The 12,547-nt window shown below is 36.4% G+C and overlaps 1 protein-coding gene across 1 annotated transcript in view; it reads right to left on the bottom strand.

The window, feature by feature from the left end:
• The window catches only part of anapc1 (anaphase promoting complex subunit 1), a 55,270-nt gene that overhangs the window by 14,836 nt on the left and 27,887 nt on the right, over positions 1–12,547 (bottom strand). Inside the window, exons 25-43 of the mRNA XM_028467861.1 lie at positions 12,107–12,185; positions 11,599–11,635; positions 10,309–10,379; positions 9,920–10,098; positions 9,395–9,481; positions 9,126–9,265; positions 8,878–8,996; positions 8,434–8,564; positions 8,028–8,168; positions 6,474–6,626; positions 6,257–6,338; positions 5,665–5,756; positions 4,677–4,811; positions 2,622–2,704; positions 2,275–2,353; positions 2,107–2,181; positions 1,119–1,171; positions 873–1,020; positions 578–774 (exon numbers count right to left, since the gene is read on the bottom strand). Of these exons, the coding sequence (XP_028323662.1) occupies positions 578–774; positions 873–1,020; positions 1,119–1,171; positions 2,107–2,181; positions 2,275–2,353; positions 2,622–2,704; positions 4,677–4,811; positions 5,665–5,756; positions 6,257–6,338; positions 6,474–6,626; positions 8,028–8,168; positions 8,434–8,564; positions 8,878–8,996; positions 9,126–9,265; positions 9,395–9,481; positions 9,920–10,098; positions 10,309–10,379; positions 11,599–11,635; positions 12,107–12,185 (2,081 nt within the window). The remainder of the gene's footprint in view (positions 1–577; positions 775–872; positions 1,021–1,118; positions 1,172–2,106; positions 2,182–2,274; positions 2,354–2,621; positions 2,705–4,676; positions 4,812–5,664; positions 5,757–6,256; positions 6,339–6,473; positions 6,627–8,027; positions 8,169–8,433; positions 8,565–8,877; positions 8,997–9,125; positions 9,266–9,394; positions 9,482–9,919; positions 10,099–10,308; positions 10,380–11,598; positions 11,636–12,106; positions 12,186–12,547) is intronic.

The raw sequence follows: 12,547 nt of genomic DNA, 5'->3' as shown, positions 1-12,547 counted from the left end.
TAAAGTGTTTGCCTCTTTTGCTCCCTTAGTAATATTCACCAAAACTTTGTTAAAAAAATGTTGCGTGAATAAATAAAATCTAATCAGATTCTACAGTTAGAGTTCGGTAAATAAGATAATTCTGATTCGTCTAAATAGGTGTAGAAAACACAGTGTTTTCCTCTTTTATTCCCTTAGTAATATTCACCAAATCTGTGTTAACAATTGTGAGAAAATAAATAAAATGCCCGTCAATGGATATAGAAAACAGTGAGCCCGCCTGCCTGCCTGGCATTATTTTATTTTATTTTAATGTAATGTAATGTAATGTAATGTAATGTAGTTTAATTTAATTTAATTTAATTATTTATTTCTTATTTTAGTTCAATATATCCCAGTTTGGAAAAATAAGGAAAAAGACAAAAAAAAGAGAAGTATTGAGGTCTTGTATATAAAATGGCTCAATCTTGTTATGACTGTTTAACGACCAAGATGTAGAGCAATGAATACAGATGTGAAATGTAATGTATGTACACACTGCAATACTAAATAAATAATACTAAATGTAATGATAGAGAGCGGTGTAGAGCGGACGTACCTGCCCCCTCCCAGGAACAGCAGACCCAACGCCATGTGATGAGCCATGTGGAAGCCGTAGTTCATGTCACCACCGGTTTGCTTGTGGAAGAATCGGCAGAGCTGAAGAACCTTTAAATTGCCGGTTCCGGCCATCACCATGGACATGGCCAGCAGAATCATTGACAGACCTGTCTGTAGGTTGTAGAAGCCTGTTTGCTGAATGGAAAGATGATGCCGGGAAAGATAAGAATCCACTTACTTCTAAAAAAAATTAATAAATAAACAAATTTAAATGAGCAAAAATGACCCCATACCACTGCATTGGCGTTAGGAAACGACATGGTTTTCTCAAAGTTTCGGGCAAATACGTAGAGGCATTCGAAGGCGTCAGAGTTGGCAGATCCTGCAAATCGTAAGCCCAGGGCCATGCACGCACCAGCAGCGATGTAAACCTGTGCTTGCCTGATGAAGGGAGCAATGGCAACAATTAGAAAAAAAGGTAGAAATAAAAAATAAATGCATTAAGAACTTCATCTTAATAATTGGGCTGAAATACTCACATCATTGTATCCTCATTGATGTCTTGAGATGGGTCAAAATTCCCTCTCATGATCTAAAACACAATATACTTGATCAAATTAGTTTTTGCTTTTGTTTCAAAAAACTTCAAAAAGACTTCAGAGATCTGAATTGTCACGATATCGCAAAGAAAACAACCTTGAGTAGAAACTAGTAGAAAAAAAGAATATCTTAATGTCAGCTGACAAATCTAATTCTAATATGTTAAAGTGTCATTTTTTTCAGACAACTGTTTTTCAGGAAATTTACTTTGATCTCCTGAGATGTTTCGACTGTCAACTGCCAGCCTTCTTCAGAGGTGCCTGCTGATCGCTTTGATGTGTCCATGACTTCCACGTTATAATTCCAGCATGTTCTCTTTATCTTCTATTTGAATAATATTTCAATGTTTCATTTATTCAGACAACATTTTTGGTGGGAAATTTACTTTGATCGCCCGACATATTTCAACTGTCAACTGCCAGTCTTCTTCACAGGCATCTGCTGATCGCTTTGATGTGTCCTTGACTTTCGTGTAATAATTCCAGCAAGTTATTTTATTTTTTTTATAATATGTTGAGATTTCACTTATTCAGACAACTGTTTTGTCTACATTCATGGTTTTTAGGATTTTTTGTTAACTTTCTAAAACAAATGTATTTTTGTGTATTAAAACAAAAAAACCAAAAAAAACAGAAGTGAAAACTAAGCATTGCAAAACAGTTGACTTTAAATAATCAGACCAACTGATGAATTTAGTTTGAAATTGTATTTCTGTTCTGTTTGGAGAGAAAAAAAGAATTTTTTTTTTTTTTGCTTTTCTTTCTGTTATTAATTAATCGCAATTAATGCGATAAAGTCCCAACCCTAATTAAAACCACTACAAAAATAAAGCCTCAAATCAAGTGTTAATATTGTTTTAGGGATTTATTTGGAGGTCCTCATGTTAGACCCTCTATGTTAAGGGAATTGTGCCGTCCACTTTCTCACCTGGGGTATGTTACTGTCGACCCACTCTGTGTTGGGAAGGATATCATCCCACATGATAATACATCGAGCCAGAGTCTGCAGAGGATGAAGAGGGAGCAAAGCAGGCGTATCCGATTAGGTGGAAGGTGGGAAAAAATGATGTGACTCACAACGGAGCCTCACACTGACCCTCAGCAGAAGAAACTCAGGTTTGATGAAGTCCAAGAGGAACCAGGTATCTGGAGGTTTCAGCCAATCAGCAATAGACCTGGTGAAAAAAAACAAAAAAAAAAAAAATGTGTTAATGTGCTCCTTCAACACCCTCTCAACAAACAAACAGCAGAAAAAACTCGAAAAAGGACAGGGGCCTCTTGACAGTAGTGTAATGTGACACCTGTATGTGTGTGGACACAGTACACTTCAGCCATTTTAATGACAGACCACATTTTATTGTAAAAAACATTTTTTTAAATGTCGTTTTGTGTCTTCGTGCAGCAGTTTTGGATTTAAAATCTATCAGTTGTGGCTCTGCTCACCTGTTGTTGGTCTTCAGGTAGATCATGGCGAGGGCCAGAGTAGCTCCAGGACAGGTTACGTCCACATTTATCGTGTCTCCCTCCTGCAATGATCAATTTTAACAACAAGTATCCTATGAGTGCAAAATCTATCTTTCTGTAAACCATTCAAAGTTTATGAGGTGATATGATCATACAATAAGTTTTCAGTACAGTTTTCTCAAATTCATTAGAAAAAATACAATTCCTAATATAATTCACATAAATAATAATGTAAATTGATTCTAACACATTACTGTTAAGTTTCATGTACCTCAGGTTGTATAGTATACGTTTTCAGTTAAATAGTCCCAAACATTTGAGACTTTAGGTTGGTTCTTTTTCTATGGCACAATTCTTCTTCTCAATGTAAATGGTAAAGCTACACTGCACCAAAATGAAGCAGAAAGCAGCCACCGGCCTGATTTTATCATGAATTTACAACATTGAATGACGCGTCTACCCACATTTTTGTTGTCAACATTATCAATTATGTTCCTAATCATTTTTGCATCATTGTATATGTTACACACAGGGCTTTAAATTAACTGTTTAAATCACCAGCCAGCATGGCTAGTATATTCTTAAAGTTACCAGCCAACCAAATTTTCCACAGAATAAATTTAAGTGTTTCTTTAAATAGTTTTTATTTTAGTTGATTGCAGAAATACATAAAAATGGCAAAAATATAAACATTTAATTTAAAAACAATGTTCTAACAATGCTTAAAAGGTACAATATGGAACATTGGGTGTGTCAGAGAAATTAACCTTTTATAAAGCATATTCTCATAAATTAATAAACAAACTTAACTCAGATGAAAATTGAATCCATGAAACACTGTTTGAAGTTAGAATAGAAGTAATTAGCACTAAGAATTACATGTATGATAATTGTTTTTTTTAATAACATGCATGCTCTTCAACTGTAAACAAATCTCACTCCACACAAACTGTATAGTGCACATTTTAAAGGTGAACAAATAGTCCAATACCAGCCACTCACGACCCGACATCCATTTAGTAATAAAACTCCTCTTTCATCTTCATTTTCCCGTGTCGGCAGCAACCTTCCTTTTATGAAGTTTAGGTTTTTCAACACCCGATAAATCTCTCCACGTTTGTTAATTTTTTCCTAACTAGTTTTACAACTTAATTTCAGATCCTATTGTTTGTTTTGAGCCGTTCCGTTTGTCTTCTCCGATACCAAACCATAACAATCACGCTAACGAAAGGACGGACCCAATTGTTGTATGACACGTCAAGATATGGTGTTCATGGGAAATGTAGGATTAGTACAACCAGCAGTGTTGCCAGATATATATTATGTTTTAAAATTTAAACACACACAAAAACCCTCAAATTTATTGGCGGAAAAACAGCCCAATCTGGCAACAATGATTTGTCGCATCGTTTCTGCAGCCTGCCGATTCAAACACACGCAGTGGTATTTGTTTTGTTCTTCACCAGCCAAAATGGCTAGTAACGCTACAATGTTACCCGCCAAAGTTAATTTTTACCCACAATTGGCGGGTTGGCGGGTGTTAATTTAAAGCCCTGGTTACACACAATGTGATTCTATATATTTAATTCTATTTCTTCTTTTGCCCCCCCCCCCGCCTATAGATATGATCCATCATAACCTCGGCATAGACAAATACCTGATGCACCTTGTGGCCTTTGTGTTTTGTTTCTGTATTACTAATTCCTATAAAACGCCACAATAAAAACAATTAAAAAAAACCATTAAGGTGTAGATTTTATTTTGTTTTTGGGGGAGATTTGATAATTGAATTACGTGTTTATCTTATTTTCACATAAACAAACATTTAGTTTTTTTTTTTTTACCCAACATATTACTTCCCTTAATATATTACAATCAAGAAGTTCTTTTTATCTTATTTTTGAATAACATGTCAAGGTTTCATTTATTCGAACATCTGTTTTTCAGGAAATTTACTCTGATCCTCCTGACATGTTTTGACTGTCAACTGCCAGTCTTCTTCAGAGGATACCAAAATGTCCATTGTCCACTCACCTTGATTTGGTAGCTGGGGGACTTGTGTCTCTCTCGGTTGGCCCCAGTCTGAGCTCTGCGATGCCCCCCCACCATGTACTGATACAACTGCTCAGGCACGTTCAAGTCTGTCATACCAATCAGGTTGCTGCCATGCTAGAGGGGAACAAGGAAAGAAGAAAACACTACTCCACAGTACTGATGTATGAAGACCAAAAAGTAAAGGTAAGAAATTAAATTAATATTTTTAGACACAATCAACAGTCTGGGTCTCAATCTATGCCAAAATGTACAATTAAAGCGTAAGTCCACCATAAAACTACTTTTTTCATGCTGAATACATATATGATCAGGTATGAAGTAATGTAGTTTATTGATCCGAGTCCCACTCTTCACACATTTAGCGTTTTTAGTTATAAAATGTCAGTGACTGCCCTCTATGGGTTAAACGCTGGCTAATGCAATTTAATTTTTCTATTGGCTGAGATTAGGTCAGTGACATCACTAACCGTCACTGTTGGACCCGCCCTCCTATAAAAGATGGGAGGAGGGACTAGGTTTCCTCAGTGAGCATTGATGGACAGCTCCATGAGGAACTGTGCAGCGGGGTGGGGGCGGGGCTGCTGTCACTGGGCGTGCCTTAACTACTCTAGGAGCAACGCCCATAATCAAGGCATTTTTTAAAATTTCACAATTCCGGTAAACAATTAAACACTTTATTACGTCTAGAAGCAATAAAGAAGATGAATTATAAGAATTTGTGGTGTGACATTTACTTCCAATCCTTTCTCAACAAGCAGACCCTAACCCCAAGCACCACTGTGTGCAGGTATTATATTATATCATACATTAATTCTTACCTGCAGAAATGCACTTGTGTCGACAGTCGACACGTTATAAAGCAGTAAAAATGGCTAAATAATATTACATTTAAGTCTTTCTGTGAGAACAAATGATCTATCTTGGATTATACAAATCATTTATTATTATATTGTAATGTCTGACTTACCCCTAAGCAGACCATACCCAGGGCAAGTCCAGCAGCCAGTGAGTAGGACTCTCTATCAGTGCAGTACTCCATTTCTGGTCCTGGAGGTCGACCTGGAAGCAGCACAGAAACATTAAATAATACCCACTTTCCACCTTTTAAAACAGTTCCCTGTGGTCTAAATTATATATTTGTGCTGGGGTTTGGTCAAAACCTAACACGAATCAAGCAAAAGGGGAGGTTTATGACCGTGTAAAAACCAGCTCTTTCAGAGCACTCCGTTTTCCTACCCATCCCCCGCCTATCTCTTCTGCGGGAAACAATACAGCCGATTCAGCCTGTGACGTCACAAACTGAGAAAATTTGAAACGGAGCATTTTTCTCTGTGTTGTAAAACTTACACAAGACCACAAACAAAGGACTGCATGGGTTTAATTCACATTTTGTGTGCTGGTGGACACTCGAGTTAATCAAAAACGCTGCAAAAGTGGATTTTTCATAATATGTCCCCTTTAATACATCTGTATTTTATTTACATTTATGTATGCTTAATTTTTATTCACGTTTGAAACAGCTCATTATGCATTCCATACACACACACAGAAACACACACCGATCTCAGACAGCAGGACTTCAGCGTTGTGTCTGTGTCCTGTTCCTTGGTAAACCAGCCCGATGCCAATCACAGCAGCAACCTGCACAGCAAACAGAGCTAATTTCACTGTTATCACCTAATGTGTTAATATACATAACTATCATCACACAGATATTTTCCAAAACCTTTGTAAACATGACCTACGTACACGTCACGTTTACTCGTTCACTCTAACCTGTACATTGTGTGGTACGTCCAGCTCAGTGGAGGTGGGTGGGAGGAGGGCAGGGATGTGTATACTGAGGAGGCGAGTTATTGACATGTCCATTGTTCCCAGTTTGGCAGAAGAAACTCCCAATAGAAGCCCAATACTGGTCATTTCATGGCCCTAACAAGAACAAAGAAAAGTGCATTCATTGAACAATAGAAACCCAAGCAAAATAATCATCATTTTGGATACAAGTAACATTTTAACATCATTTTAATTTAGATTCTGACTTTTTTAAAACTCTGTATCCTGCAGTGAGATGTGAGCCCCTGGATACTGAACACCTTTAGCATCTGAGACGTCCAATTATCTTCAACCCGGGGTCACAGTGATTGACAGGTTTCATTAGACCCCTGCATGTGCATGTGTCAAACAGTCATGAACAGTAGCGGCACGTAACTGCTCTATTTATAGACCATCGTTTTTATTACATTGTAAGAGAAAAATGACACATAAAAGTATTTTTATACATTCAAACACATTACAACAAGCTCTAACAAATGAAAACAATTTCTTTATTTCACAATATAAGCCAAAAAAAACCTTTCGTTAAACATGTACCCTTGTCAACTGTTTCACTTAATTGAGCTGTAAATAACTGATGATTTTTTAGGCCTGTTTTGCAACGTATTTAAACACTTTTTTATTTTATTTTTTTATTTATTATTTATTAGAAATATTTTCTATTGATCAAACTTACCGGTAATTTTGATTAACTGGTTTCATTCATCACTTCACAGTTTACATACTGTATAATAACAGAAAATTTTATACTTTTTGTCTTATTTATCTTTAAAGTTTCCAGATAATATAGATATACAACTCAAAGAACTGGGATTCAGATCATATCCATTTAAAACTGTCCCAATACAGGTTTTCTTGAGTAAAAATGGTTCAGTGAATCCAATCCTTTTAAGTGAATTAGGTTGACATGACATTTATATCACAAACAAAACCATGGTACTCAATGGAACATATGAAAGTGTCATGCAATTTTCCACCTGAGAAAATTGCATGAACTTTTTTTTACAGTCCTCATTGGTTTAGCCTAAAATTAAACGTTTTGGTTTTGGTCTTATTAAACCAAGTGATTTATTGTATTTGATTTGATGCTTTTTCAATGGGGTACCTTTCGCTGTGTCTAAAATTAGCTGAGATTGGCCATAATTTTGACTGAAGTAGATGGAAAACAGTAGAATTATTAGAAATTACAACAATTTATTAATAGAAAAAGAAAAAAAGATTTTAACATTAGCTAGGATAATCCTAGATAAAAGACACCAGTTTGGTTTTTCTTCCCCTTAAAGTAAAAACAGACTTCAGTTATTTAGTTTTGCTGAAACCCATTCAGGGACTTTCACTTCAACTTTCTTCCAGACTCAAAAAGCCATTTAAGAACAAACCGAGTCGACTGGAGCAAAGTGTACATGCAATTTTCCAGCAACCTCTACTGTAAACTAAACAAAGGCCTAAAACTCAGTTTACTTTGTGATGCACAAACTCTGCGTGATTAGTGTTTACCTTAGTGAGGTAGTCATGTATGTTGAGCGTGGCAAGCTTGGTGAGGTGTCCATTGAGGCCCAGGGCCATGAGGAAGCCTGCGTACTCATTTGCCAGCTCAGGGCTTTTTGGCTTATTGTAGGCGATCCAGGCTGAATCCACCTTAAAAAGGAAAAAAAACACTTTTATGTACAGTTGTAATTTGAAGAAGGCAGGGGAGGATTGTTTACTGCATACTGAGCACTTCTAAACAGAAGCTGACTCAGTTCAAAACTAAACTATATTTAAAAGTTGTAAAAGATAACTTGTGAATCAAAAACACATGCTATTAAAAACACTTTGTTTTGCTTTGTTTACTGTATGTGGCACAGGAAGTTCCCGCTCTTCAAGTTGAGAATGTGTTCAATGCTCCTTCGTTCATACCAACCTGTGATGCAGGAGCTATTTTGAGTCCGGCTGCTACTCCGTTGTGGAAACTGGGCCAACTGGTCATGTTGGGAGGAACATCGATGTTACCACTGTTTAGATCCAGCATTGTATTTTTCGGAAGTGCTCGGCCTGGATTCAGAAAAATAAACAAGCAAATGAAAGAGTCTGTAAACACTGAAAGTCCTAACTGAGTTCATAGATGCTACTTATCTGTAGGAATGTAACAAAATTTTGTGTTGTATGATATATCATGTAGAACATCATAAATAAAATCCCAGGGTGTTTTTTTTTAGTTTGAATACATGCTGTCTGACCTGTGATGTTTTTTGCCAGAATAATTGTGTTGCATGTTCCTGTTTCTATATACATGTATGTGTGTTTATATGTTTGTAAAATCAAAAACCAAAAAAAGGAGAGTCATGGTGCAGCATCAATGCATCACCTGTGAGGTTAAGCTTGGGGACCGGTAACGGCTCAGTGGGTACAGGGTGATAGGAGAAGAGAGTGAAGAAGCCTCTGCCAACGGGGAGTGCCATGGTCCTCTGACACAACTGTAGGAGCCTGAACAGAGACACAAAAAGCAGAATGATTACAAATATATTGACAACAGGAGACATAAACACACACTGGGGTAAATTTAAACGTCAAGCTTTGGCTTAGAATCTACCAAAAGAAGAAACTTGTACTCACTTGTTCTCCTTCACTTCAATATACTCGTGATCAGAAACCTCTGGTAACTGGGCAACGTTGACTCGGACGTGCCTGGAACTCTGTAAGAGCCTCCTGACCTCCTCCACCCTCAGATCTTGACTCCAGATCAGTCCTGTGACCTGATGATGAGAAGGAAGAATAGACTAATATTCCATCAGATGAGTGAGCATTAAGCAACTTTTTTTACTTAGGGTAATAGAAGACACACTAAAGTTATCTAATAATAAGTTCCAGAAAAAGTTTTTCACCTCCTGGATTATGTCGGACATTCCGTCTTCCTCCTCATCCGCCTCAGTGGTCACAGGAGGCTCCAGGGACAGACCTGAGCCTACAGACTGAAGATGTCACAAGAAAATCTTTATACTCACTGCCAGGAAAATACACAAATAAACAAATGTACAAAAAAAATACAAAATTATTCAAAAAACACAGAAGTCGACTAAAAAAAAAGGGTTTAATAATTAAAGAGAAATGGCAGAAATTACTTTTTGTGAACCTGAACACAAAGAATGTAAAGAAATAGCCTAATTAATAATAATTCCTAATGAATAATGTAGAAAAACTTTGAGTTTTTATATTTAAAAGCTATGCAACCGCAAACTAATACAGGTGATTAGATTTAGTTCTGATATAAATGAACTGATAATGGAACTCTATCTTCTTTCCTTGAGGTTAATCAGAAGTTAATGATTTACAACATTGACTCTATAAAAAACGGTTGCATATAAATATGGCTGTATGGATGTGAGGGAGTCTGCACCCCAAGCACTTACAGTTTTACTTTTGGCGAGAGTCATTTTGTGAGCTTGTTTGGTCAGGTCCTGTCGGCCAATCAACACGCACACCTCCTCTGACCAATCAGCGCTTGGCTGCTCGCGACATCGATAGACGGCCTCTCTGATGGGCAACGCAACGCCGAAAGGGACGGATTCCAAATCCTTCAGAGTGAATCCTACGACAGTGAAACAAGTAAATATTCAGTGAAATACAAAAAGTGGTCTTTACTATGAGAAATTGCCCAACTAATGCATTTAAATGAGCAACGCAGCAACAAAAATTTAACAAGAGAATTGTTTTAGATGCAATGCTGTACAGTAGTGAACCGCAGTGATACGGACAACACAAATATGCACCTATGTTTAAAACCAATTATGGTTCCTACCTTGAGATGCAAGCCAGACCACCAGCTGCTCAGCAAGACCCTCGGTAGAAGATTTAACCACACTGCTCTGCCTGGAGTGAAGACCACAATGTGATACATTCCAACACATAATACAGATCCAACTAGTATACAAGATTGAAATTCTATTTACTTTAAAGACTACAAGTAAAGTTCATAAAGAAACACAACCTATACACACCAAAAATCGGAGATGAAATGATTTGAGGTTTGATTTACTCAAAAAAACGTAAGAAGAAAGAAATCCAAGAAAAAACCTCTACATGAATAAATATATGAAATAAATCATCTTAGTAACAAGAAACCTCTTATCTAATGATGGAAAAAATGGTAATTATTAGGTCTACTATGGTCACAAATGAGAATTACTCTTTCTTTTTAACTATTCAGTGCTTACACTGGGGCCTAATGCAGTTGTTTCCAACCTTTTTTGGATCGTTGACCCCATTTTATTAAAGGATTATTGATACCCTGAAGCCATACACTGAATTTGGTTATCCTATCTTAAACGATTTCTGAGAAAAGCTGTCATCTTGAACTCGGACGGACGGAGCTCAACCCTATATCCCCCATCCACACTTTGTGGCGGGGATAATAATAAATGCAGTATAAAAATATCTGAGCTGGCACAGTTGTTTACTAATACTGGCAATTCTGTATTTGTAACACAGTTTAACAAACAATCAAAAATGTCTCTTGGGTCAAAATCCTTTATCAAAATGGGGTCACGATCCAAAAAAGGTTGGAAACAACTGCATTAGGCCCCAGTGTAAGCACTTAAGTGTGGAAGGGGGATATAGGTTTGAGCTTCGTCCGTCCGTCCAAGTTCAAGGGGACAGCTTTCCTCAGAAACCGTTTAAGATAGATAGTAATTTTATATTCTGATGTGATAATATTTTCTCATGTATACATCTACGTTCTTAGATTTAGGACATTTAGGAAAAGGGTGTGAGTTATGACAACCAATCTGGCGGGGGATGTTGATGACTGTCTTCTTGTTATTATAATTATTAACTAGATTTATATTTGACAAATTGAAAGTATAGAATACAGTTGTTTTCATTTGTAAAATAATGATAAATACAAAACTTAAAAAATACAATTTCTATCAGTAATTGTTTTTCAGTTTTTTTATCAGTTACTAGATATTTCAGGCGACCCCAAAGTTGAAAAACACTGGCCTTAGGTGTGCAAGTTTTACTGCAATAAAATGTGTACATTGTGCACATACATACATGCATTTACACATGCATTTGTGGAAGCTTGAATTACCTTCTTGACTGTGGTTCAATGGCACAGGACTTTTGGCCTAATAAAAAACAGAAAATATAAATGTATGAGATGTAAACAGCTTTATCATTTCTGTACATTACATTCAAGGTTTTTTTTTACATTTATTTAAACACAAAATGAACTAATGAATGCTTCCAGTGAGTGGAATACTGTGGGGACTGTTTATATACAATAGTCTCTGCTTTTCTTTTGCCACTGACAAAGGTCACTATATTCATGGTAGAAAAAAAAAAAAAAAGCATCCACTTTAAAACACCCACATCATCGGTGACAAAAGTGCTAATTATTACCCGAGGCAGCACACATTTCCTCAGTATCGTATTGGCTTTATTGTCAAACGCATGCGTGTGTCGGTCTTCTTAAACTGTATTTCTAGGCCCTGAGGCCGTGTGTGGCACTAGTGGCATGTGGTAGGAGCTTACGATCAATAATGTACACACAGACAATGAAAAAAAGGAAACAAGGAAACTCAAAATACAAAAAATACCTGCGGAAAGCTTGACGAGGTACTTTGTTGCATTGACCGTTGTGGCATTTTCATCTCCGAGGATGTAGAGGGCATAGCTCTGAGAGGAAGATAAAAGAACAAGCAAAATATAAAACAAGACATTAATAGATTTAAAATACAAAAAAAAAGTACACAATTTTTTTAAAAACTTGATAGCTTTAGATAATTTTAAGTCTGTTTAAAGATGCACCATAACTATAGACATTCAGATTATATTTGAGTTTATACAATATAGAAATTGTAAGAAATTGTATAATAGCCTTGAACAACAGGTGACTATTCAACTGTGCTCTATACCCTTTATTATTTGATTTACAAATCATCACTGATATATCATAAGTTAGATACAGCTTTGGTTCGTAGAGAAGTAACAAAATCATACACTTTGTACAATCTGTTAAAATCCAAAACTCCATGGAT

This window comes from Gouania willdenowi, chromosome 15 (assembly GCF_900634775.1).
Source record: "Gouania willdenowi chromosome 15, fGouWil2.1, whole genome shotgun sequence".
Classification (NCBI taxonomy): Eukaryota; Metazoa; Chordata; class Actinopteri; order Blenniiformes; family Gobiesocidae; genus Gouania; species Gouania willdenowi.
This window is presented reverse-complemented; position numbering and strand designations above follow the sequence as displayed.